At 47.1% G+C, this 26,153-nt stretch overlaps 2 protein-coding genes across 2 annotated transcripts; one reads left to right on the top strand and one right to left on the bottom strand.

Annotated features, from left to right (window-relative positions):
- Positions 1 to 1,893: 1,893 nt before the first annotated feature.
- PIGC (phosphatidylinositol glycan anchor biosynthesis class C) lies at positions 1,894 to 4,340 on the bottom strand. The gene is made up of 2 exons (XM_068986199.1): positions 4,286 to 4,340; positions 1,894 to 3,247 (listed from the first exon to the last, which is right to left on the bottom strand). Exon 2 carries the CDS (start codon positions 3,042 to 3,044, stop codon positions 2,136 to 2,138), a length of 909 nt encoding a protein of 302 aa, XP_068842300.1. The 5' UTR covers positions 3,045 to 3,247; positions 4,286 to 4,340; the 3' UTR covers positions 1,894 to 2,135.
- Positions 4,341 to 5,190: 850 nt separating this feature from the next.
- C14H1orf105 (chromosome 14 C1orf105 homolog) lies at positions 5,191 to 25,894 on the top strand. The gene is made up of 7 exons (XM_068985732.1): positions 5,191 to 5,235; positions 5,333 to 5,418; positions 9,375 to 9,465; positions 18,002 to 18,076; positions 20,197 to 20,264; positions 22,788 to 22,855; positions 25,749 to 25,894. Exons 1-7 carry the CDS (start codon positions 5,191 to 5,193, stop codon positions 25,892 to 25,894), a joined length of 579 nt encoding a protein of 192 aa, XP_068841833.1.
- The last annotated feature ends 259 nt before the right edge of the window (positions 25,895 to 26,153 follow it).

The following is a 26,153-nucleotide window of genomic DNA, read 5'->3' on the forward strand; positions in this document are numbered from 1 at the left end:
ATGCCCAGAATTCTGAGCCAGTGTCCTCCAGATACTACATATGGAACTAAGGAGTTCGCTTGGGTGTACCACCTCAGGCACCTCGAACTTAACATGACCCGTTCCTTTCTTATCTATTTCCAAACCTGTTCTCACTTCTGTTTTCTCATGGTATAGTTGTTAGAAATACAGACATCCACTCAAGGCAGAAGCCCTCCCAGTCATCCTCTTCCCCTTCTACCTTCCAACATGAATTTTCCAAGTTCTAAAACTCTCTCATCAGAACCCTCACCTCCTTTGCCCACTGTCACCACGCTTAGTCTAGACTCTCTCATTTTTCACTATTGCCACGAAAGCTCCCCATGCTCAGCCTCTGTAGTTCAGCGTGAACACTGCTATTAGAATTTCACACACCATGGAAGTGTTAGGTGTGAATCCTAGATCCCTTTTTTTTTTAAACAAAAAATTTATTTACATTGGAGGATAACTGCTTTACAATATTGTATTGGTTTCTACCACACATCGGCATTAATCAGCCGTAGATGTACATATGTCCCCTCCCCCTTGAATCTCCCTTCCACCTCAGGTGGGAATCCTATATTCCTTTCCAAAAGCTCCTTCACTTGCCATTGACTCCAGAATCCAATAATTCAACATACTCACCACTCTCAGACCTCAGCTTCTCTGGCTGCAGCTCTTCCATTCTGCACTCCCCTCCACTGCCGAGAGGTATCAGGCCCTGTGCACCTGGACATACATCCATCCTTCTGCCCACAGATACCTCTTTTCTATCTGGATTGAATCTGCCGCCACACCCTGTACCCTAATAGCCAACCCACGACACCCCACCCCCTGCCACCTCCCCTCTGAACTACAACCACGAAACTGAACAGGGTCAGGCCTTGGGTAATGCCGAATATTAGACAGTATGACAGAGCTGAGCATGACAGCACAGGCACGTTAAGTGACCCCACTGAGCAAGTGTTCTTCAGAGGGGTTCAAGTCTGTGGAACTTTCTGCTCACCAACATGGATGCAGTTGCTATGTGAGTTCCCTAAAGTTGATCATCAGAAACCCATTCAGATAAGGAAAATATATTAAGACATTAAAAAACAAAAACAATTTTACTTGATGTTTGGCAAAAACCAACACAATATTGTAAAGCAATTATCAAAAGTAAATTTAAAAACAATTTATACAACTCTTATTACATTCCACCACCAACCCCTATCTTGTTTCTCATGTGGACTATATAACAATCATGAGCCAATTCTGGTCAGTCAGAGCATAGAGAGTAGTGTAGTGGTTACCTTGTTTGGACAGGCTGTGCTCTCCCAGTTCTCCAGCTGCCATTAGTCACACGAAGCATGCCAGCTCCACTTGCTCAGCCCAGGTATTGCTGACCTGAGCTAAAGGCTTTTGCCACTTTGTCTCCCAAACCATTTTTTCTTGCTGAAATCCCAACCTACCCTCCAGGACTAAAGCTCAAGTGCTGTCCCCTCTAAAAAATATTTCATTACTCCAGCTCTCTTTGCCCTCCAGCCTCTTTGAATTCCCCCAACATTTTGCTTGTGTATTATGGTAGGTCATACACCCCTTGTAGTTAGTTAGTGGCATACAGGCTTCATTAAGAACTAAGTGGAAACTCTGAGTCAAGGTTAAGAGATCAACTCTGTGATCTTTGGCAACAAAACTGGACATATTATCCAGGGTTCTAGCATTTAAGCTGTAGATAAATAACAGAGCCTGCATTTGGTATACTGAGAAAGGTAGAGAGAAGTGACTTTACATGCACACACATACACAAATTCTTACTCTCCATGGCCCTACTGTACGCCTTCTGCTTACAGAAAAGTCATGAGACAGCTTGATGTGTTGTTATTTTTTTAATAACTAGAAACCACACCACTTCATTTGTTACAGAGAAAAATGACAGGCAATAATTCGAGAGCCCTAAGAAGCTTTTTCATCCATAAGATAACAGAAAGGATGATCACCTTCACTGCCCAAGACTTTTGTTAACATTTTCTTTTGATCTCTGATCTCCCACCCACATCAGCATGCCACTTCCAGAATGGAACTCTGCCTTCAAATCTTCTACTATTTGGAAGGCTGGTCTATCAGCTTGTCTTAGTAACGGAATGGAGGTCCCCAACTCAGCTGAGAAACCTGGACAAATCTTCTTTGATTTCAGCCTCATCCCAAGGCCCATGAATGTTTTCTTTAAAAAGCTGCAGGCGAATGAGGTAGAAAGGGCAGAGACATGAGATGGAAACCAGCAGAAGAGCAAAGAGTATGGCTCCCACAGCACTGATGGACAGCAGGCCTCCTAAGGCTGAGAATGCAAAGAGCAGTGTGACCCCCACATAGCTGCGGGGCGTACATGCCTTCAGTTTCTTCTGTAACATGGGCCACAGGGCAAAAATCTGGATGGCAAATGTCACCATGATGAAGGCATGGAGGGATCGGGGCAGGCGGGAGGCAAGGCAGACAGAAGCAAAGATGGCCATGTTCAAGGACAGTGTGCTGGATACAATGGCAGCATTGGCACCATAGTCGAAGAAGATGAGGTGACCTAACAGCATGAAGACTGCCATGGCATAGATGGTGTCAGTGCTGACTGATTCTGTCAGGGTCTTCAGCACCGGCGAAAAGCCATATGTGAAAGTAATGAAGACTAGGGCACTCTTCAAGTCAGCCCACCGGGTCCGCCCACTCTTCCTCCGTCCTTCACCTCCGTCGATGAGATCAAACAAAACATAGCCAATCAGTGAAGAAGCCAGGCCGGTCCCAAAAAGCCACTGAGGGGCCAGAAGACCCTCATCCATATACCACCAGATAACCACAAAAACACAGACACTGCACAGCTGCTGTATCACCACACTGGACTCAAACACCACAGCCCAATATTGGTATTTCCGGGCATAGATGTTTTTCCGGAGCTCTTCCAGGAACCTCCGATCCACGTAGTTATCAGGAAAGGGCTGTCGCTCATACAAGACCTTCTGCCACCTGACCTCTTTGGTGTTAGCTACAGGCTGGGCACACATTATCCTTTCGCTCATACTCAGGCGACTTCAATCTCCCTTGCAGAAGTCCATGTGGTTCTTGTTCTTTATAAAGTTTTGAAGTAAGACGTCTCTGGAAATTCCATGCTGAGTTGTGGTTGATATTGTACTGACCTTCCCGTGCTATCAAAGGCAGCAACCCAGGCTAGGCCTACAGTAGATGAGTTTGTTCTCTGAGGCAGGACAATGCAGCTAAGTTCCTACAAAAAGAGAGACTATGAATCTATGAAAGGTCAAGGGTAGGACTGAGCTAAAATCAAATCAACTTGGTTTGTTAGCAGCCTGAACAAAATATACATACGTGGTGGCCGTCTTATACTATAAATATGAAAATTTCATTTCAGATTTTACACTGTAATTCTTTTTCAGCTGTCACTTATCCAGTGCCTACTATGTCCTGAGCCTTTGAAGCTTCTTCCACTTAATCTCCACAACCTTGCCAAGTTAGTGTCAGTCCCACTGTATCTAGTAAAACAGCTGAGATTCAAAGTGTATGCTTTACTTCAGTTCAAGCTAACGGTGGTAGTGGAGCCAGATTCAAACCAAAGTTTTGCCCAAAAGCCTGTACCTCTAAACCAGTTCTTTACTCAGGGGTTCACACACCCCTGAGGTCTATCGATGATCTTCAAGACCGTTCAAAAACCCTCCCTGTTAATGCATATTTGTTGCTGTGATTTATGCAAATTTCTAGGACTAGAATCCAAGTTTTTATTGGGTTCTCAAAGGCATCTGTTACTTAGAAAAAGTAGAAAAGAAGAAAGTTACCGGTCTATAGAGAAAGGTAAACCTCACAGTACGGAAAGATACGAGCTCTATGGTTTGTTTAACCAAAAGCAAAGATTCAAGATTCTTAATCCCTTAACTGAGCTCAACATCCTTTAAAGAGCTATCATCCTACTTATAAACGGCGAAACTCGGGAGGATCGAAGATAATGATCCCCTTTCCACAAAGGGAAAACTAAGTCAAAAATACCAAGGTCATCCAGTAAGTCTGAGAAGAAAATTCTTATTGCCCCACCTTATTTCTTCCAAGGGGACCACGGTAGGGTCCGAGGCGCCGAAAAGGGCAACTCCCACCCAAAGGGTGGGGGACAGGGCCGGGTGGGGTGTCCCCGGGGGCGCCCCACTCCCCCTCCTGGGCCTCCCCCGCCCGCCGCAGCCGCCGCCCTTCACCCGCATCGGGCCTGCGGGAGACGGCGGAGGAGGCGCGGAAACACTGACTCCCAATCGGAACCCACCTGCCCGCGAGTTCCTAGGGGTGCGCGGCCGGGGAAGGGCGGCCGCCCGCCTCCTTCCCCATCCGGGGCGCCGGGGTCGCGTCGATGGCTGAGCACTTCCGGGGCCGCCACAACCTCCGCGGCTAGAGCGCCCTTTCTCAGCGGGTGAGGCCGCGATGTCGCTGCTGCCTCCTCCTGGCCACTTAAGAGGAACCTCCAGTTCCTCTCCCAAAGGGGAATGCTCTGAGCCAGGAAAGCTGATCTTCAACAGCGAGACCCGGAATGTGGCATCGCAAGCCAGGCTGGAAGAAGAAAGGTTATAAGCGCGACTTGATTGAGCTCCTATTGTGAAGTCAAGCCCTCAGCTAGGGACATCCCATGCATCCGTGCAACCACTGGACACATAATAAATATCTACAGGTATCACGCACTGTTTCAGGTGCTAGTGATACAGCATTGAACAGAAGAGACAAGAATTCCTCCCAAGAGACGATGTCCTCCTCCTCTCATGGAAGACAAAACGGAGGCTCAGAGAGGTTGTGATCTGTCCAAGGCCACACACTTGGAAAGTGGATTAACCTAGATCAACATCCCATTGTCTATCGCTTGGAAGTGCAGTTCTTTCCTCTGCCTCCTGGAAGGGGTGAGGGTGGGGGGCCCTGTGACTGAAAACAGCCGGACACTTGGAATGGGAGACTGCTAACATTCAGCTGAGGTTGTGGAAATATAAGAGGATGCGTAAACAGATGGGAGTAATGGAGGAGCAAAGGGAGATAGGACACAAGATGTAGTGGACACAGAAGTCAGAAAACCTAAGTCCACTTACTGTCCGTGTGACTCAGCAAATCACACTGACTAAGCTTTGGTTTCTTCATCTGTAAATGGAGATAACACTGTTTCCTCTTGGCTACTTAATGGGAGAGTCAATGGGGTCAAATACGAAACATAAAAAATGTGAAGTGCTGACCGATGTATAGCTGCTATTAGCCTGCTTTCATCATCCTAATGATGGAAAAGGCCAAGTGAAATACATTCTGCAAAATGATCTCTTTCCATTTTTCCCTCTAGGTGTCTGTTCCAAGATTTGACAAGATTCCCTGGTTTAGTGAGGCCAGCTTCATGAACAAGCCATTAGTGCTCAGCCTCCCCAAAAGGTAAAAGCCCAACCACTGAGAGCAAAGATTTCAAGCAAGGTCTCATGGAAGATGATTTCTTCAGGATTAGGGACAATCATCTGAGGGGCATAGCTGGTCGCTTAAGAGGCTAAGTCAAGTGCTTAAAAACCAGAAAGGAGAACTTGCCCAGTAATCCAGTGGTTAAGATGATGCCTTCCAATGAAGGGGGTGCATGTTGGATCCCTGGTTGGAGAACTGAGATCCCACATGCCCCAGGGTGCCACCAAATTTTTTTTTTAATTAACAGCAACAAAATGGAAAGGGCCATGGTTTCTAACACAAAAGTGAGCCCTGAGAATTGGCCTGGCTAGTGTTCTTGCCTGGAGAATCCCAGGGATGGGGGAGCCTGGTGGGCCGCCGTCTATGGGGTCACACAGAGTTGGACACGACTGAAGCGACTTAGCAGCAGCAGCAGCAGAGGAGATAAGACCTCAATTAACTTCCTTCTGTTCCACTACCACTTAGCAATACAAGAAAATTTTGCCCATGGACACTGCCTTTCAAAACAATTCCATCCTCTTCATCATCTTACCCTGTCTCCCTGCTTTAATTTGAACGTTTTAAATTTTAACCATTAAAGTCTAGAATCATAAATTCTTATCTTCATAGAGTAGCAACTTCCTGTATTTTAATTTTGTTTGAGACAATCTCCTCCAATCTCACCAGTCCTGCCCTTTCAAACAAATGCCTGTGGAACATGTGTCTATCCTTTAAAATTGGGGGATTTCATGTGTGGGGAGTAGCTACTTGAAATAACTGAGTTCACTCATTCCTCCCCCATTTCGGATCCCCGGGTGTGATCCCCAGGTCTTATACTCTCCTCTGAAAGGGGAAATAAAAGGAAGGGTGAGTGTGAGGTTAATGTCAGGGTGAATGGGAAAAACCAGGGAAGACTGGGAGAGGGCAGTCCAGGAGCTAAGTTTATAGGTACACTATAGGTGAGAAATTGGCTCCCTGGCATGTAAGGTCATTTGCTGGAAAGATAATGCTCTCTGAAAGAGCCTTTCCTCGTTTTGGTAACTGTCATGTACCCTCTTGTCCATGGATAAATGACTGTGCATGATAAATATTCCCTCCACATCCCATTTTAATAACATACACCTTTGCTTCATCTGCTGCCCTTCTTAGAAACCACATTCTCAGTAAGCAGCTAGACAGTTTTGTATATTCTCAGAAGCACCTGTAAAGTGCTTGTTGTTCGGGGTTTGGTTTTTTTTTCCTCATAACTTGGAATATATCTAAACTCTAGCTAATGTCTTAATATAAAGCAGGCAATCTGAGATTGAATAAATCCAAAGGCTTGTTGACTAAATAAAAACACCAATGACTTAGTTCTTTATTAAGAGTTGTTAGCAGTTCAGGGATCAGCATGAGTACTGACAGTTTAGCACCCTTTAATTGGGGGCAGGGTACAAACTCACATGACAGTGGTAGATGGTCAGCACACATGAGTAGAGCTGGCCGAAGGGAACTATAATGAAGGGGAGATCACCTGCCTTCAGGAAAGGAACAGTCAGCCTCTACCCTGGTCAATGCTGCCTGCAGGTATGTGACCCCGTCTGTATTTCCAACGGTAGCAGAAACGTGGATTTCCATGTGAAATGGGTAGTGTCTGACATCTAACTAGGGTAACATCCTGCTATCCCATCCCACCCCACACCTCTTAGACCTCCCCCTGCAGCCATGAGCAAAGCATCCCTGTGCACGGCTCTCTCACTCCCAGCTCCCTTTTGCCTTGATTGTACAAGCCTTTGGTGGGAGGTAGGAAGGGAGCACTGGAGTAGGCAATGGCAACCCACTCCAGTATTCTTGCCTGGAAAATCCCATGGACAGAGGAGCCTGGCAGGCTACAGTCCATGAGCTTGCAAAGAGTTGGACATGACTGAGTGGCTGAGCATGCCCACAGGGAGCAGGGGTATGAAAAAGGCAGACCGAGAACACAACTGGGCACTCTCACGACCTGTTCAGTTTCACAGATGGGTCCTGGGGTGTCCCAGGGGCCAGCCAGCTGGGGAGAGAAAGAGTAGTTTTTCCATGCAGCCAGCCATGCTTGAGCCAGTTGCAAAGAGAAATAAGTTGGTATGGTATGGAGCTCTGCCCGTGTCTGTTCTGGGAGGATTTCTCAATACCTCTGAAGAGAAATGGTGCTTATCTACCTCACAAGAACTCTAAGATGACTAGACAGCACCTGTGAGGTGCCCTACCTTCAGAAGCACAAGATAGGAATGGAAAGTCTTTTGAAAGGATTCTCCAAGTCTCAACTGTTCCTAAGGATTGGAAACCCCTTCTCTGGCCATAGCTTGGAGTTCCAAGCTGTTTATTTCTGGAAAAAACCCTTTTCTAGGAACTTGGTTGGGAAGTTCTGAATGTGCTTTAAGTATTACTGAGCTTTGGACAAGGAGTTCCAACACAAAACTGTCTGAAAAAGAGAAAGGAAACTTCAGTGAAATGCACTCAGAGCACCCCTAACTGCGAGTTCTGGATACACATCTGCAGGCTTGGAGGAGGTGAGACCCGGTTCTGAGGGTCACTGCCCACAGACCCCTTCCTTCTAGGAGGTCTCTCTCTCAGGTCAGCCTGACTGTGCTGAAGCCACATCCATCATTTGTCTCAAAAGCCCTCATGTCACACTGTGGTCCTGTTTGTTTAACATTCTTGGGCGCCAAAGCAGTTCTAAAGGGGCCTCTGATCTCTCCTGGTCAGCATTTGGGTATAAGTTCAAGGCAAGCTGTTCACACGTCAAAGACAGAGGTGGTGAAGGAGCTGGATCAGACCTACTTCCCCACTCTCCCAGAGCAATGGTGGGAGAAATAAAACAATAAATGCCTCATGAACACCATGTGCATGACTTTGTTATAAATGAACAATGGACAATGAAATACTTCCTTATAAAAGAGGAGAGGTGTTCTTGGCAGAACTACCAGCATTCCATGTGAGTTTCCATTTCTCAGAGGCCAGGGAAGGCCCAAGGCTGCACACACAGGCTGCTTATGAGGCCCAGGCCCCCTGCACACCTTGGCTTCTTACAGTGTAATTAAACAACCCACAGTGGCCAGCAGGGTGGGTCACCCTGGGAAGAGAACTCTTGTTATTGCTGTAGCATCTCTGCCTCACCTTCTACCTGGAATGAAGGAATGTTCAAAGGAAGAGTATAATTGGAGGGAGATGTTCCATGGTAGGAAATGGGTAGATCATTTTAGGGTACAGGGACAGAAGCTCCGAGAAAGCAGGCCAGGCAGGAAAGGACTGCTCTTATTACATATCAGTGGCTTGTGTGCAGGCCTTGCCAAGAAGGAGCTCTGGGGTACATTTCACCCGTTATCTTTCTGCTTTTGTCAACAATTTTTTTCTTGCTTTGTTTGTACACCATCCACTAACAACCTACAATTGGCATTGGTTAGTTCAAAAAAAGGGATGAACTTCTCTGGTGGTGCAGTGGTAAGAATCTGCCTGCCAATGCAAGGTGTTTGATCCCTGGTCTGGGAAGATTCCCCGTGCCACAGGGCCAGCTAAAGTCTATGTGTCACAACTACTGAGCTCACGTGCTCCAGCTACTGAAACCCACGTGCCTAGAGCCTATGCTCCAAAACAAGAGAAGCCACCGCAATAAAAAGTCCACGCGCCACGAGGAGTAGCCCCCACTTGCCGCAACTAGAGAAGGCTGGCACAAAAGCAGCGAAGATCCAGTGCAGCCAAAAATAAGTTTAAAATTTTTTTAACATTAAAAAAAAAAAAGAAAAACTTAAAGGGCCAGAGAAGCCAGAGGGACTAAAGAGGAGAAATCTTATGGCAGCCTCAAAATGGCCGGGGCCCTCCAGGTTCAGGGTGAGAAGCAACAACTTGGGTGTCCCCCAGGTTCTCTCTGAAGTGCCCAAGGGCCTGACACTTCACACGGGGCACCTCGGTTCTAACTTACTCTTGTTTTGCCTTCTCAGATATCCTCATTCCTCTGCCACTTTTCTGGTTGCATCCAAGAAGGATATGAATTTGCCAATTTCGTTCCAAGTTCCAGACGTCTTATCTAAGGTACTCAATTATTTTTTAATCGAAAAGAAACCCGAGGCTATAAATAGTTCCAGGATGACAGAATATGAATACAAAGGGTATCGTATCTCCCTAACACAGCCGTGAGTCTGGATCATCCTCAGTGTTCAGCAGAGATTTGTTAAACGAAGTGAGTGAACACTGCCTGCCCCCTGTCCCATCCTGTCCTGAGTATCTTAGGGCTCCCATGCACTAGAACTAAGAATAAAGGCATCAGGTTACAATTATCAAAACGGGAACCCCCCACCCCCACCCCCGACACACACACCAAAAAAAAAAAAAAAATTCACATTGAAGGGCCTTCCCTGAGACCTTCAGGGACTGCTGCTCAGCCTGTGCCCAGAACCAGTCCGCCTTTCTGGAGTCTCTAACCCCTTCCCCCCACCACCATGAAGCCCTCTGTCTCCCACCTAAGACCCCCTAAACCCAGGGGATTTCACATTAAGAACTCCACACCAATCCTTCACCTTGCGGAAGCTTGCCACGACTGGCTGCTGGGGGACACTGCGGGGGGTGAGTTCCCATAGGAGGGGTGCTGGTGCAGCGAGCACCCGCCCCAGGTGGAGAAAGAGCATTCCAGGGGATGTGGGCAGTGTCTCCACCTGAAAAATCCCAAGTCACACTCCTAGGGCTGCTAAAGGCGGCACGCTAAGCGCTTGGCACAGTGCCCTTGGGTCAGGGGATGAACGCTTCCAGGGCCCTCGCGTTATGTGGTTGAAAGAGATGAGTGAGTCAGATGCCACCCACACACATGAGTGGGCGGACGGGCCAGGTACCCAACCGCGGACTCAGAGAAAGAGCAAAGTCCTGGCGAGGAGCTGGGGGGAAAGGTCACCTGCGGCCTGGGGGAGGGGCGAGGGAGGCTGCGAGAAGCAGCGGCACCTGCGCCGGATCTGGAAAATATCCTTTCCACCTGAGGAGGAAGGGCCGGGGCTGGGGGTGGCCAAGACTTGGAGCCTGGGCTTGCCGCCAGAGCATCCAGGGATCCCGCCGGCGGGAGCGCGGGCCCGGGGTGGGAGGGGCCCGACCCGAGGAGGCGGGCGGAGCCCGCCCGGGCACGAAGGTGTCGTTCCAGGTCTACAAGCACGGGAGTGGCGGGGTCAGGGCTGTGCTTGAGAGTCAAGCACGAATCCCCCGAACACCTTAGGCTGGACGGGCAAGTAGGTAAGAAAGGGACGGAGGGCCCTGAGCGGAGACGGCGTTGACCCCTTGTTTGCTGCAGCGCCAGCAAGAAGCCTTCCAGCCAGTCAGTCTCTGCAGTTGTTCCTGAGACAGGCTCTCCGCTGCCACCGAGCGCCTCCTCTTCGCGGGTGTGCCCTGGGTCTCAGCGCACCGTGTCATCCTTAGGCGCTAAGGCTCTGAGGGAGGAAAGCATCATGAGAGACAGGCCTGGTTTAGGATTTCGCGGCTCCAATACTCTGATGTGGCCACTAGATGGAAGCCAAGAGCAACAGCTCCCGCGGCCTCCCTGCAGGCTGAGCCGGGGAGGCTGGTCTCTGAGCAGACCCGGGAGGTCACAAGTCCATCGCTCCTGCTGCGACAGGAGACTCAGGTACTTCACCCACACCTTCACCCCCACCTTGTCAGAGACTGACCCTCCACCAGTGAGCGTGTGCGCGGGTGTGTAGGCCAAACAGGTGTAGGGGAGGCAAAATTTTACCTTTGCCGTCTTAGGGTTTGGGGCTGAACTAGAGATTTAAAGGGACAGCTTAATGGGAGAAAATTTTATTTACCAAAAGTTTTATGTGAAACAGGAGCCTTCATAAGGAAATGAAGATCCAAAGTAGCAAAATCGGAATGTTTTTATAGTAGGTGTCAAAAAAGGCAGTTGTGCAAGAGTGACTAAACTGAGGAGGCTGAAGGAGAACAGTTCTTTTGGCTTCATTTCTTGTCCTTGACGATAAGCACGTTACTTTTCTTCTGGTATTAGGACATCTTGTATATGCGATTTTATCTCCTTTTAGGAAGAAAAGGAGGAGGTTAGAGCACTTTTCTGGCCCGTGCTGTTTTTACAGAGCATCTTAGCTCAAAACAAGGCTTAGGCCAGTGTGGCCGGTTTGGGGAGGCATAGTCTGCCACCCTTCTTAGGGTGCTGGCATCTGTGGGGCATGGCGGGTACCTCATGTCAGATCTGAATCCAGCACCCAGAGTCAGTGGCAAGCCTGAGGCGCACATGTGTGTGCCTCTCCTCTCTAGAGAGAAGCTGTCTTCTGTCTCATGGGAGTGGAATGTACTGTCCCTCTCTTCCTTCCTCCTCCACACCAGGCACCTGTCAGGAGGCTGTGGTAGCCCTGAGATCCTGTCCGCAGGGCACAGGTGCAAAGGTCCTGCCACCTGGCTCCCTTCCTTCTCATCATCACGGGTCAAAAGGCATCGCTTTGAACATCCACATTCCAAGTGGCCTTTGCTGCCCAGGAGCAGTCCTGGGCAGGGCCGAGTGTGTGTGTCTGGAGCAGGACGCCTGCGTGCATCACCATAGAGACACAGAACCAGAGGCTCAGAGACAGAAAGACAGGGAGAGGGAGACAAACAGCAAGAGAGCAGAAGCCAGACACACAGAAGGGTCAGGGGACAACACACACCAAAAAGGAAACAAAAAAGGAGAGCTGGAGTCACAGAAAAGGAAAACAGGATGAAGACCGAGAAATGAGGCCTGAACGCGTCCCCTCTCAAACACCTGTGGAGCAGCTCTTTACAAGGCAGGGCTTTCACCTGCCTGTTCCAGGCCTGCACTTGACTCCTCCAGATTCCATGAGAGAAGAAAGTGACCATGGTAATCAGGTGACTGAGGCCAGGAGGTGACTCCCTCAGAGCTCACAGCCCAGCAGAGCGAACGTGGAGGCGATCGGGGAGCCATGGTGGGAGGCCCTGCAGCCTTGCCTGCGTCCTGGGTGGGCTGTGACCGAGTCCCCCCAGCCCTGTGCCATGGAGTGCAGAGTACCCCCACTCCCTCCATTGCTGCCCCATCCCCGTCTGCTCTCCTTGACTGGCTTTGTTGTTCCAGTCTAAAGAGTCACAGAGAAGAGGAGAACATTATCCACGCTGCTTCTGGCAGACTTGTGACAAAAAGCCCTCATTGACAAACACCATCCAGCAGCAGAGATGTGGCTGGGAACACTATAGGAGGCAACTTCCCATTTTCTGAGAACTCTTATTTCTCTATCATTGACTCTCAAGTTTTTGCAAATTCATGACCCCTCACATACGCCTCATTCCTTCTTTTTGTGTTGATCAAACACATATAACCACAAATCCAAGCTTTAAAGGAAAGAACTGACCTGAAATAATGATCTAGATATAAATAATGGTCTAAATAATGAAATCAAAACCAAGTTTCCTAAGTCTGGATGATAGTTACACGGCTGTTGATCATTTCGTGTATGTTTGAAATTTTTCCTAGTGAGCAGTAAGAGCATTTCTTAAACTGTGTTCACTTTTGTTTTTGAGATGCTTGGTATTATCCAAGAGCAGGGAAATGTGTAATTATGATGGGGGCTTTTTGTTTGAATATTGAATGTGGTTCTTCTACTGTTACTTTTTGGCTTCTAAGGGCTGCAGGAATCATCATGTCCTGATATGGACACTAGGAGTTCTCTCTCCCCCTGGGAAAAAGGTAGTCTTTCTTTGACCCCTTATCCAAAGAACTTTCTGGATGACAGAAACTACATGTATGGACAGTTGGACAAATCTCTTAACCTGTCTGAGCCACAGTTTCCTCACTGTGTCCACTGAAAGGGTGGAAGTAAGTGACAGTTGATGAGGTGTCTCAGTTAAGGCAGGAGTGAGCAGGAGGAAAGGAAGACAGGTGTGGGGTGAGAAGATAGGAGGCAGGCCTGTCAGTGCCCCTCGAATCATGTTTTTGATGGATATTTTTAAATTTGCCATCTGGTGCTTACATTTTTCAGTTTTTGTTAGGTGGACAGGTGTGTGTCTGAAAGAGAGCAAGAGACAGAGAGAGGAAGAGAGAAGGAGAGGGAGAAAAAAATTCTTTTTTTCCCTCTAAGATTCAAGGAGGCCCAGCACTTTGGCCACAAGCCAGAGTTCAGGGGCCTCAGCAGACACTAAGCTCAGATAAGAGGCTGTTTCCAGGTGATGTGAAGCGCAGGCTTTGGCCCTGGGGGTCGGCTGAGCTCTGCATCACCTTGGCTGGGCTCTCCTGGGGAAAGCTGCTCGGGAAATGAGAGACCCGTGGACATTTCAGAGCCTCTTTCCCTGATGGCTCCGACTCTGCAGATGACACAGCCGGAAGGCCTGTACTCAGAACCACCAGCCTGTTTATCTCCATTCCTGCTAGTATGCCAAGTGGGCATGAAGGCAATCAGGAATGAGAAGGAGAGACCGTAGAAGGAAAGGGCCTCGGTTTCAGAGCTGAGGCCCAGAAAGAACACATAATCCCAAAGAGTCTGCGTTAGTGTCTTTATAGACCGGCCAGGCAGGATTGCTCATCACGGCCGCCTCCCACACTGCACAGACACCCCTCTACCCCCAGCCCCCCACCTCCAGGCTCTCGCCCACCTCTCCAGGTGAGGAGGGACACAGTGGCTCTTCTGGGGACAAGGATTGGCTGACAGTGAGTCTCAGATGGGAATACCGCCACTCTCCTGGCAGAGTGACTGAAGCCACACATCAAAAACTGGTTCTTTCTGTCCCTAGAAGGCGTGAGCAGGATGAGAGTTAGCCTCTGGCCTTTTGGCCACAGAGACCAGCAGCAGCAGCAGCAGCAAGGGGCTGGGAGTAACAGAGTGTTTCAGTGATCGCCCAGTCAAGCTTCTCAGAGCCAGGTCTGGAACCAAGCAATTTGCCTTCCAGCCTTGGCTTTTCTAAGAACTTTGTGTCCATGAATTGGTTGCACACAAACGTTTCCCTGAAGAAAGTGCTATTGCAATAATGATCTTTGCACACATCTGTCTTGTGTTTTAGAGATTTATGGACATACATGTATGCTGCTGCTGCTGCTAAGTCACTTCAGTTGTGTCCAACTCTGTGCGACCCCATACACAGTGGCCCACCAGGCTCCACTGTGCCTGGGGTTCTCTAGGCAAGAACACTGGAGTGGGTTGCCATTTCCTTCTCCAATGTGTGAAAGTGAAAAGTGAAAGCGAAGTCACTCAGTCGTGTCCAACTCTTCGTGACCCCATGGACTGCAGCCCACCAGGCTCCTCCGTTCATGGGATTTTCCAGGCAAGAGGCTGCTGCTGCTAAGTTGCTTCAGTTGTGTCCGACTCTGTGTGACCCCATAGATGGCAGCCCACCAGGCTCCCCCGTCCCTGGGATTCTCAAGGCAAGAACACTGAATTTGGTTGCCATTTCCTTCTCCAGTGCATGAAAGTGAAGAGTTAAAGAGAAGTCACTCAGTCGTGTCTGCTTAGCGAGCCCATGGACTGCAGCCCACCAGGCTCCTCTGTTCATGGGATTTTCCAGGCAAGAGGCTAGTCCTGTCTATATACCTGATAGTTTAAAATGCTTACACTGACACATTCGTTCAACCAACATGTGTTGAGTGCCTACTGTGTGGCACACAGTAGGCTCTAGATTCCGGTACTACTTTGGGTCAGTGGTAATTATCAGTACTTCCCTCTGAAACTTGTATTTGTCGCTGTATGTGTTTGATCAACATGAAACTGGAGGACTTAGGAGATGCAGGGTAGTTGCTCTAGTGATCACAAGCTGTCAAAACTTGGGAGTCAATGAGAAGGAAATTATAAAAAGAGTTCTCTGTGGTGAGAAGATTGAAAGTCAGCCTCTTATATATCCAAAGATGTGTGAGATACATTCTTGCTCTTAGGAGGAAACAAACATGCTAAAAAGAAAACAGAATAACAGCACAAATTGCAACAAGAGTTATACTAAATCTCTGATGCAATCTGAGAGGCAGACACCCAGGTAAGGGAGTCAGGAGAAAGACTTTCCGAGAAAGAAACGTCTAAGCTAGATTGTACAGGATAAGGAGTTGCCAAAACCAGATCAAACAATATATATGACATGTTTTTCTCTCAGATTCCCAAGGATGACAGTCCTCAGAGTGCGGGACTCAGGTCACAGGTCCAACCATCGTTAAACTAGCAAGCTGCTGCCAGGCACCTGGTATGCTTGTTGCTTGATTTGGAATGAATCCTGTGACTCCAATCCCTGCGGGCTCTAGTGTTTTCTTCTGCAGACACCAGATGTCTGCAAGAGGGGCAGAATCAACTGCAGGAAACACAAGCACCTGCTTCTAACTCTACTGAAAACAAACCTGCCGAGGACCCTCCCACCCCACCTCCGCCCATCCAGGTCTTCCTCGTCCTTTCAGACCAAGCACAGATGCCACTTTCAGAAGCCTCTGCTGAGTCCTCCAGGGGGATACAGTCCATCTCTTTGCCGAAGGCCCAGAAGTACCCTTGCTTCTTCAGTGATGCCTAGCACATCCAGCCTTGAATTGCAGTTTCAGAGAGATGTCTTAGTCTCAGAACTCAAAGACATGAGGGACAGGGGGAGAAGCCTGGGCCCCAGGAGGTCCCATGCCCAGGATATCTGGGAAGAGAAGGTGGAAGTTTGAATGGGTCCAGCAGAGCAGAGGAGTCAGCCCAGGGTCAGGGTGAGGGTTTGTGGGGGGTCCTCTCCAGCCTCTCTTCTCCCCCCTCCCTCCTCTCCTACACAACTGGCCGTTCCAGGCTGTCCTAACTTACCTGAAGTGGATTTGCCAGGTCTTTCTTCCAAGTCACTGCGCAGTGTTCCTAGGTTGGAACACCGCCCCCTCTCCTTGCTCACCATCCAGCACCTACCCAAGCACTGCCTGTTCTTTCAACCCGCCTCAGAGCTTTCTCGTGACACCCCACCCCCACCAGGTGAGCTCAGGCCTCCTTTTGGCTCCCGGTGGCCTCAGCGTCTTTCTGCCTTCAACACTGGCACGCTTCTTGGTACCCAAACACTGGGTGCTGAGCAAGTTGCGGTCAGAAATGGTTTCTTCTTTATCTCCACATCCTCAGTACCTGGGGTTCCCTGGTGGCTCAGATGGTGAAGAATCTGCCTGTAATACAGGAGACCCAGGTTTGATCCTTGGGTTGGGAAGATCCCCTGGGAGGGAATGGCAACCCACTCCAGCATTAATGAATGGACAAACACATGAGTCTGTATTCTTCCCTGGTCTTCCTTTGGGCCAGAAATCTCTTATTCATCTTTGTGACCCCATCTCAGCGCCCTCCAGGCGGTGGAGTCACAGTGAAGGTTTGTGGCTGAATGAATGGATTAAGCTGTTCCCAGTCATGCTTTCACATGCCAGCCCAGTGTGGGAATACTGTTTCTTTGAGCTGATTCTTTGAAAATGGACTATAAACATGAAATGTATTTTAGATATTTGTCAGAAGAATCCAACATGGTGCATACTTTACAGTCCTCAGACCCCTAGTAATGCCTCACCCAAGTGTATCTCATGGAACAGTCCGGCAAAGGTCACCTTAGGAGCACGCCGCAGGCACTCCCCGTGCCATACGGGTCTATTCCCCACCTTCCTGTTCTGCACACCTGGCTGGAGAGCAGGAATGCATCAGGGCGCAGGTGGGCACACCTGCAGTGACAGATCACCAGGTCAATCAAATGAGAGAAAGCCTTCAGTTTGCAGTAACTGTCTGCTCGTCTCTGTGGCCCTCCTCTCCCTTGTATCTACGCTTCCTAACAATCTATCTCAGGACTCTGGTGTCAGTGTGAACAGGAAAGGGGAAGAGAGAATCCCCACACGGGATGCTAACCTCAAGTTGCCATCTGTTCCCTAACCAAGCTTTCACCAGCTATGCAAATGAGAAGCCTGCGTTTCAGGTGGAAATGCGCCGAAGCCCACCCTTTCCCCTTTTGGCAGAAATTGAGTCTGAAAGAAAGCAGTGAGCAGATGCGGCACCACTATCCCCCTGCTGGTGGTTTCTTTGCCTCCCTCCTCTGGGGGGAGACGGGGATCAGAATCCACACACCGGCTCCGGTTCTGCCCAGGTCTTGATCGGCCTCTCGGGTGGTGCAGAAGGGCCACGTGGTAGCAGTGTATGCTTGAGAGCTGATGTCACCCCAGAGTGAAGGCCTGACAAGAGAGGCTAGGATTTCAGAGAGACTGGAGAAAGCGGGCTTGCAGCAGAGAAGCCTTCTGTTTGTTTTTCTCAGGCCATCGGAGGGCCTCAACTAGTCAAGATGGTGGGAGTTGTACATGAAATTTAGAAAGTGTCACCTGTGAGAGAGGAAAGCCCCTCACACTGGAAAGAGGGACCTCACTGGATTTCAGCCCCCACCCACCCTGCCCCACCCCGCCCCCTGCCAGCTGTCTGACGCCCGTGTCACTGTATGTGGGCGCCCAAGGCCACTGTTTAGTCTGTGGCTCACCCTCCTGTCTAAACCCTGTCTGAGTCTAACATCCATCCTGGGCATGGCTGGGACCAGAGTGTTCATCTCTGTTTTGTGACAGAAGTAACTTATTCCTCCCACCCCTCCACCCCTTCCCCACTTCTTTGCCACCCAAGGTCCTCACCTCTCTCTGTCTCTCTCTCTGTCCCTGCAGGCCGGGTGGAACCAGAATGACCCCACACTGAGCAGAAACAAGCAGCTGTGCTCCACATGTCAAGATGTGAAAATGGTAGGTGAGGGGATGGCAGGTGTGGGCATGGGCATCCCCAGGGCACAGCACTACACCTTCCGCACCAAAGCCCAGCAGAGAGACCAGGATGGAGCCTGGCAGGAAGGGCCGCAGATGAGCAGCTGCTAGCCTGGGAGCACCATCACCTTACATGATTAACCCCCTCCATTTGCAACAAACCACAGATGAACCGAGGCAGGTTGAACCAGAGGAGAACGGAGTTGAGCTGCTTTGCTTGGACTCAGGTGACTACCCTACAGAGGTGCCGGAGGTTATGGAGCCTCTTCTCTGCCTAAACATGTCTCCAACACAACACTCCAGCATCACAGCCATGAAACAAGCAGCTTCATCCTGGGCTTTGTCATACATTCCGTCATCGCCTCAGTGGTGGTGGAGCTGGGGAGAGAATCTCTGGTACTTCCTGGCTGCAGGTGGTTGTTTGTTACTGGTGGTGGGGAATGGTGGGTGGGGGGAGTTTTAGGAAAGAAAAGGCTATCAAGGGGATGTGGGCGCCTCAAGAACAAAGCTCCGACATCTGAGTTGCTAAAGAAAGAGGTGTGTTTCAGGAGGGAGGCTGTACATACTGGAGTTAAGACTTGGGTCAGTGTAGGAAGCAGGGTTAGGGGCCCCCCGAGAAAGCATCGGGCTTGGACTGAAGGTTGGTTTGGGTTTGGGAAGCATCTCTTCAGTTCTGATCCTCTTTGACTCAAGGAGGAAAGTGAGGCTAGTCGTAGAGAAACAGGAAGGGGGCAAGGAGCAGAAGACAAACAGGACGCACGAGCGAGGCCCCTTTAATGAGTTCACGGTGAAACTGCTTCCAACGAGCGAGTGTTTCTCTGGGTTTATGAGTTTGTCGTGTGGGATTTGGAAATGTCACTGAAGCTACCAACAAAGGTGTACCTGGATGTTACAACCTCCATTCACGGTCTGCATAATTAGGACCACAGTGTTCAATATCAGCTTTGGCTGGGGTCTGGGAAATTGGGATTGGAATTTCTCCTGGTCCTATTTCTGGAATCACTTGTGTCTACGTTTAGAAGGCCCTGACCCCAGGCCTAAGCGGGCCCTGGCCAGTTGGCTCCCTGGGGACCTCAGCAGCTGTTCTCTCTCTCTCAAGACCTCTTTTCTGACTTTTGCTTTTGCCCAAACCAGCCCCAAGTGGAAGCACACAGCAGGGTTTTAGCATTCATTGGAATGCCCAAAGAAAGGGCCTCAGATGCAAAAGTGCCCGAGGGCCCTTCTCTAGTGCTGTCAGAACCGGGGCTCGCAGAGCCTGGGGGAAATGAAAAGAGGTTAGAAAATAAGTGTGAAGTGCTCTTGGCTCACTGTGTGCAGTAGCAGCTCCACTTCCTTGCTGGGGACCGCTTTGTCACCGAGAACCCTCCATTCGTGGGGTGGAGCGGAGATGCTGGCAAGGTATAAAAAGACTCCTAGGAAATTCCCTGGTGGGCAGTGGCTGACACTGCTTCCACCACAGGAGGCGTGGGTTCAATCCCTGGGCCTGCATGCCATGGGCAACGGCCAAGAAAGGAGACTCATAAAACTAGAAGGCACTTCCTCAACTTGACGTAGGGAGTCTACCAAAACCCACAGCTAACATCAGACTTACTGAGGAAAGACTGGATGTTTTTCCCTGAGATCAGGGACAGACCTGGATATGTACTCTTGCCTCTTCTGTTCACCATTGAGTATTTGTTCTAGTCAGGAAAATTAAGGCAAGAAAAAGAAACTGAAATTAGAATAAAAGAAATTAAAACTATGAAAACATAAAACCATATTTCAAATGATGTGATTTTATATATAGAAAACCTTAAGGGATCCACAAAACATTTACTAATAAATGAGTACAGCAAAGTTATGGGACACAAGATCTGTGTACAAAAAATAATTTTATTTCTAGGTATTAGCAATGAAAAATCCAAAAATGAAATAAAGAGAACTATTCCAATTATAATAGCAGCAAAAAAATTAAAATAGGAATAAATTCAATAAGAAAAAGGAGAAAATGATATATGAATGACTCATATTAAATGCTACTTGAGTTTGCTAAGATGGTATGTTATTTCTATAACGTAGAGTGCAGTTTTGGGCATTGTTATACATGAGACTTTCTTCCATAGGTGCAACCAAAAACTCTGATAATTCCAGATGATCTGAAACAATCCTTTGCAAATATTATGAATCATAGGTAAGTTAAAGATTTAAATCAGGACACAGATTTATATCTGGTTATATTCATTTGGGGACATAGGATAGTGGGTTGAGTAATAAGTAAAATGTTTAGGGAATGCTTAAGTGATGAGTTTCTTGAGTGGTTTCATTTTCTGGTTAAACTATCAGTACACAGTTAGACCCCCAAAATGGTTGTTTTTACCTTTTCCCTAAACAGCTATTGAAACTAATGTGCAAACTACAATCTTCCTTTCTACCTTCATAAGACCTGTACAAGGCATAGAATAGATTTGTTTGATAACTTAGAACTAAACACAAATTTTCCATGTAGATGACCTATCTAATTCATAAGACATGAGAGATCACGCATCATTTCTCTTGGGACTGGGACAGTCTCTGGTACGTTGCAGTGACTAAAATTACTGTTAACCATTCCTTTTGTTGTCATCTGCTGCTTTCTTACCAAGACCAAATATATCAGAAATAAAGTCCAGTCAAAGTTTGATTAGTTGGATTTCGGGAGGTTTTTCCTGCATGTTACTACCAGACAGGGAAGAAGAATTCAGTTTTCATTTTATTAAAAAACTCAAAACATGGAGTCACCCTGGATAAGGAACCGAGGTAGGTGGACTGGCCTTGCAGTAGACGGTTGAAAGGTGAGCCTGCACTGACCCTTACATATGACGAAGCCAAGAAGTGATATGTGATCTAATGACAATCAACTTGTTTCCTCTACAGAGAGCAATAATGTGGGAAAATAAATAGGCCCTTTTGTAACCTAGGATGGACAGTCGTAGATGTTATATTTCTCTGTATGAGTTTGAGGCCATTTACACAGACTAAGACGCGGACTCAGATGCATCAAATCCATGCCCTGGCCCAGGTAGACATGGTGGTGGCGGAAATGGGCGTTTGAATGGGACGGGCTCCAGCATGAACATTACCCACACCAACTCTATACTTATAAATGCTCTTAGATCACAGTAAATGAAACTCTCATAGATATTCTTTACAGACTTTAAATGGAAAATTGAACTATGTAAACTCAGGAATTTCTGAGCTAAAGTTCATTCTTCTATGAAAGAGACTTTTGAAAAGTTTTGACCCAATTTATTTATCTTGTATATTTGGTACTTTAAAGAAAGTCTCAAATCCTGAGTCATTAATTTTTTAAAAAATCAAGCTCTTCTTCCTTTAAAGCTTAGAGTGATGGCTGAACCAATCCTAAAATCATGTCAATCCCAGTATTATTAGATTGGTCATTTTTAGTTTTTATTTTCTAATAAAATGAAGGAAAACATCCTACTCTGTTTGAGATTTAGCTTGTGTGACTATAAAGTAAGATCCTGGTTCTGTTTGTAGCTTATAATTTCTCTCCTCACAGTCTCCAAGTATCAGTACGCATATAGGCTGATGGAATTGTCTTCATTCAAATACTTTTTAAGAAACTTTAATTATAGTCATTGTGGGAATTAAATGATGTTTGTTGATTGGAAGGAATGAAGGAAAAAGGAAAGGGAGAAAGGAAAAGACAGAGGAAATAAGTATGAGCAGATAGATATATATTTGCTGTATTATAGTGTAGGCAGTTCTTAAACTATTGTCTTACAAATACCACCTTCTTGTTTGCCAAAAATGGGCAGTTAAAGGTATTTTTCCTTTTCTCAGTACCAGTGAATCCTCCAATGGCAATTTAATAAAATTAACTGGCTGGATTCGCCATACTTTTAGTAGCAAAGTTAAAATAATCTTGGAAAATCTTTGTTGAAATAGATACCAAGAAATGAATGTAGAGATGTAGCTTGCCCATCTAAGTTTACAGATTGGTCAAGCTTTAGAAATAAAACAACTTAAAATAACGTAGAAATGGTTTGGGGCTTCCCTGATGGGTCAGTGGGTAAAGAATCTGCCTCCTAATGCAGGAGATGCCAGAGACATGGGTTCGATCCATGGGTCAGGAAGATCACCTGGAGAAGCAAATGGGAACCCACTCCAGTATTCTGCCTGGAAAATTCCGTGGACAGAGGAGCCTGGTGTCTACCATCCATGGGGTTTCAAAGAGTTGGACATGACTAAGCAATTGAGCACCTTTTGGTTGAGAGTCACTTCCAATCTTAGCTTACGGGAAAAAAAAGACAGTGGTCAAGACATTTTCTCCAAAATTGGAAGACTGTGATAAAAATTTGCTCAATTTTGCACTTGAAAGGTAGATTGTAAGTGTTACGTTTTTCTTGAGAACTGGAGGATTCTCTCCTTAATCCCTTCTATTTTCAGACTGTACATGTTCTGACAGTGAAATAAAATACTTTTTTAAATGCAGCTTTTATCAAAATCCATAAAAATATCACTTAAGTAAAAAGAGCTTCTGAAGTAGTGGTCTTTGACCAGTCATCTCACACTGCAGCCAAGTAATCTGAACACCAAGTTAGCAGGTGCTGGGTTCAAGAGCCCATCGGTGTTTTAAAATTTATAAAGACACATTCCTTTCTGTCAAGCCCTAGCCAAATCACTAATGTGTATTCTTGCTTCTTCCCATCAGAATGATGAGTCTCCATCCACCAAAAGCCCAGACTGTACCCAAACGTTCTTGTGATGACATCCTAACAGGTTTGCCTTCTTTTGGAGTACTTGTAGGGGGAAACATACCACCCTCATGGTAACAGAATGAAAAGTTTACTGCCTAAGATAATTTCTGAATTTTCTGAACAAATTCCCACTCTGCATCCCTTCTCTTTCACATTCTGCTTATTGACCTGCTTCGGTGGGTCCACAGCCCTCCCTTCACTCCAGCCCTCCCTGTCCCCTCTTCAGCCCTCACTTGGCCTTATCCGTGGTGTGTTCCTTCCCAGGTCTTCTCCATGCCACATTGCTCTGCCCCTTTTAAATAGCCCCATAATCCACTTGCTGAAGAATGTGTATAGATAATTCCCTTCTCAGACAGTCCTAATAGTCCCAATGAAGGGGAGAAAGCATGTATGTCCCCACTCCACTGGAATCGCCTTCCCAAGCCCTGAACCCTCCCTCCCACAGGCTCCTTGGAACACCTGCCTTCTCCTGGCAGCTGCCCAGTGCTATTCTTATATTCATTCACTGGTAATAGAATAAAAGGATAGCAACTCTATCTCTGGCTTCAGCATAAATCTTATCTTTTAGAGAAACCAATACAGGGCTGGTGAAGGAGGGGTGGCCCATTCTTTGGACTGATGTAATTTAAGGGTTTGATGCAGCAGAGGCTGTCACTTTATGTCCGTATTTTCATCCGCTCCCAGATTAACTGAAGCCACTTTCAGTTTTTCTTTTGATACACACAGTAAGGAAAATCAAGAGCACTTTCTTTACTTCATTCTGATGGAAAAGTCTAAGCTCTGTCCTGGGAGGTTGCAGGGGAGTTAGAGCCAGAATTGAACTGAGAAGACATCAGAAAGGAAATTTAAGGACAGAAGGGGTGTCTTGAAGGAGTGTCAAAAGGGAGGATCAGAGACTAAGGGGACAGCTGAGGTTAGGAGATTTCCACTCTAGTGGATCTCCAATCCCTTCTTATGTATGCAGAAATATTGGCTTCTCTTCTGCCTGTCATTTAGCCAAAGTGGACTGAAGAGCCAAGAGTTAAGCGCATCCTTCATGAAAGTTCCCCCATCTGCCTGCAACCACCTCATTCTCTTGAAGCCTAGGGAATGCTGGGCGAATAAACCCATGTGAGGCTGGTTTCAGGGTTCTCTCATCAGCTGCACATTCATTCTGAGTTTCCCTAAAGCCTGGATTTTTTTCAGGTCTGCCTCACAAAAGATGAAACCTATGTGTATACACACACTCACACATAATTACATGCCCTTCCCTAAGCAAAAATGTTTATTTTCTGATTTTACAGCACAATGTGATAAGATGCTTCTCATGAATTTATTAACCCTGGGGATATATTTTCAACCACCAATATAAGAGCTAGACTCGATGAATGTAGATCACATTAAGTTCTCGATAGACATGGTTCTTGTCCATAGTGTTCATCCAAGAACCACAGTCTTGGAGGTAGGACTTCAGGGAGTGCTTTTAGAGCTGAGGCTTTATAGATTGATAGCTGATTCCAGTTGCGACCCTTCTGAACTGAGCTTTGCTCTTGCGTATGCTTTCTGAGGTTAAAAAAAAAGGTACCTGGGAACAGAGAGACCTGGGTTTAGATCCTAGCCTTGCTAGACAGGTTTACCTATCTTGTTAAAACTCTCTGGGTCTCTGTGTTCCCACTTTTAAAACCACTCCCATCCTGGAGAGCCAGACACTCAGTACCAGCAGCCTTCACTTTTGATTGACCCAGAAAAGCTGCTGACACTGCCCCAGCCCCACTGGCTTATACAGCTTAGACGTGTCCCTATGTTGCATAGCCTGTGGACATGCTGCAAAATACCAAATGCCTGAGTCATCCCAGCAAACATCACTGCCAATGACTGCCCAACTCATTTTGTTGATCACGACAGTAATCCCTAGTGTTTTTCTGGATTCAGCTAAACTTCATAGATCCTCAATAATTACTAGTGAGAACTAAGTAAATGGAAAGAGCCTATCTCTATTAAGTGATGGGGTTTCTTCATCTTGACTTTGGCCTTGAGTCCAGAGTTCCATAACACTCACAAGCTCTTGTCCATAAACATTGGTACAGCTGCTAACCACCTGACTTAAGTCTACCACCTGGCCTGGTCTACCACTCCACCAGAGCTAAGCTGTGACACGAAGGGTTAGGATTAAGGAGACCTGGCTTCTGATCCTTAGTTCATCATGACCCTGTACCTCGGTTTCCTCTTCATTACAGTGATGACACTGAACTGGCTTGTGATCTTCTGACATCTCTTAGCTCTCATTCGCCTGGACCAGGGAGCTTTTCCAGAGAGTTCAGGACACCAGTTCCCTTAGTCATTCAGTGACTTCTGATAAGAATATGCTATTTTAGGCACTGATATACTCTCCTTCACAATGAGTAGTCACAAAAATGTTGAATAAATCAGCCATCTGTAAATAAACTGATAACCAAAGAAGAGGTCAGGATGGTAAGAGTTCTAAGGAGCCCTAAAATAAATTATTTCATAAAATGAAGGTTCCTTTTGAAATACAAGTGCGTTTGCCCTGCTGTAGGCTTTCGTAAGATCCCATTTGTTTGTTTGAAGAGCAGAACCACACATGTGTCTCTGAAAAGTCTTTTGAGGATTGTATCCTCTTTTCCCTTTAACTCGTTACAGTTCCAGTCTCACATTATCTTCATTTATAATTTAATTGGCAGTCTCTCTGAATATTTGAGTTTTGTTTCTAAACACTCTTTTCTGGCCTCTTTGACCAAGATATGTAAAAGCCCACGTGTGGTGGGGTAAGATGGTTCTCTTAGAGAGGATTTTCATGTGAATCTTGAAGCTATTTTATAAGGTTGAGAAGTCTTTGGTGACACTGGTTATTTTGAGTGTATTTTAAAAATAGAATCTAAGGAGCCCTTCTCCTTCCTTCTTGCTCTGTTCTCCAGAGAACGTTCACTACAGACTGCCCATTCTGGGCCCCAGGACAGCTGTCTTCCATGGACTGCTGTCAGATGCCTATGAAACCCTGCGGGAGACAGGACTCTCTTCCTTGCCCAGCAAAGAACCAGTGAGCAAAGCAGTGAGTCAGTGAGTGGTGGGAACGCATTGCCTTCCAGATGCTGAGGGAAAGCCACCTCACCAAGCAAGTTTCTGACACTGGTGCCTTCACGTCACTACCTCTCAGTATGAAGAAGGTGACTCAATTTTACCTTCCTAACCACTGTTAAAATTCTAGCTTTTACCATTATCTTCTCATTTCTCCTAAAGATAAAATAGTTTAATGGACATGATTATAAATGTGGTGATTAAAATGGAACATTTTGAGTGTCATTCATTTTATTTTGCTAAAG

The sequence above is a fragment of the Capricornis sumatraensis genome, chromosome 14, assembly GCF_032405125.1.
Source record: "Capricornis sumatraensis isolate serow.1 chromosome 14, serow.2, whole genome shotgun sequence".
In the NCBI taxonomy this organism is placed as follows: Eukaryota; Metazoa; Chordata; class Mammalia; order Artiodactyla; family Bovidae; genus Capricornis; species Capricornis sumatraensis.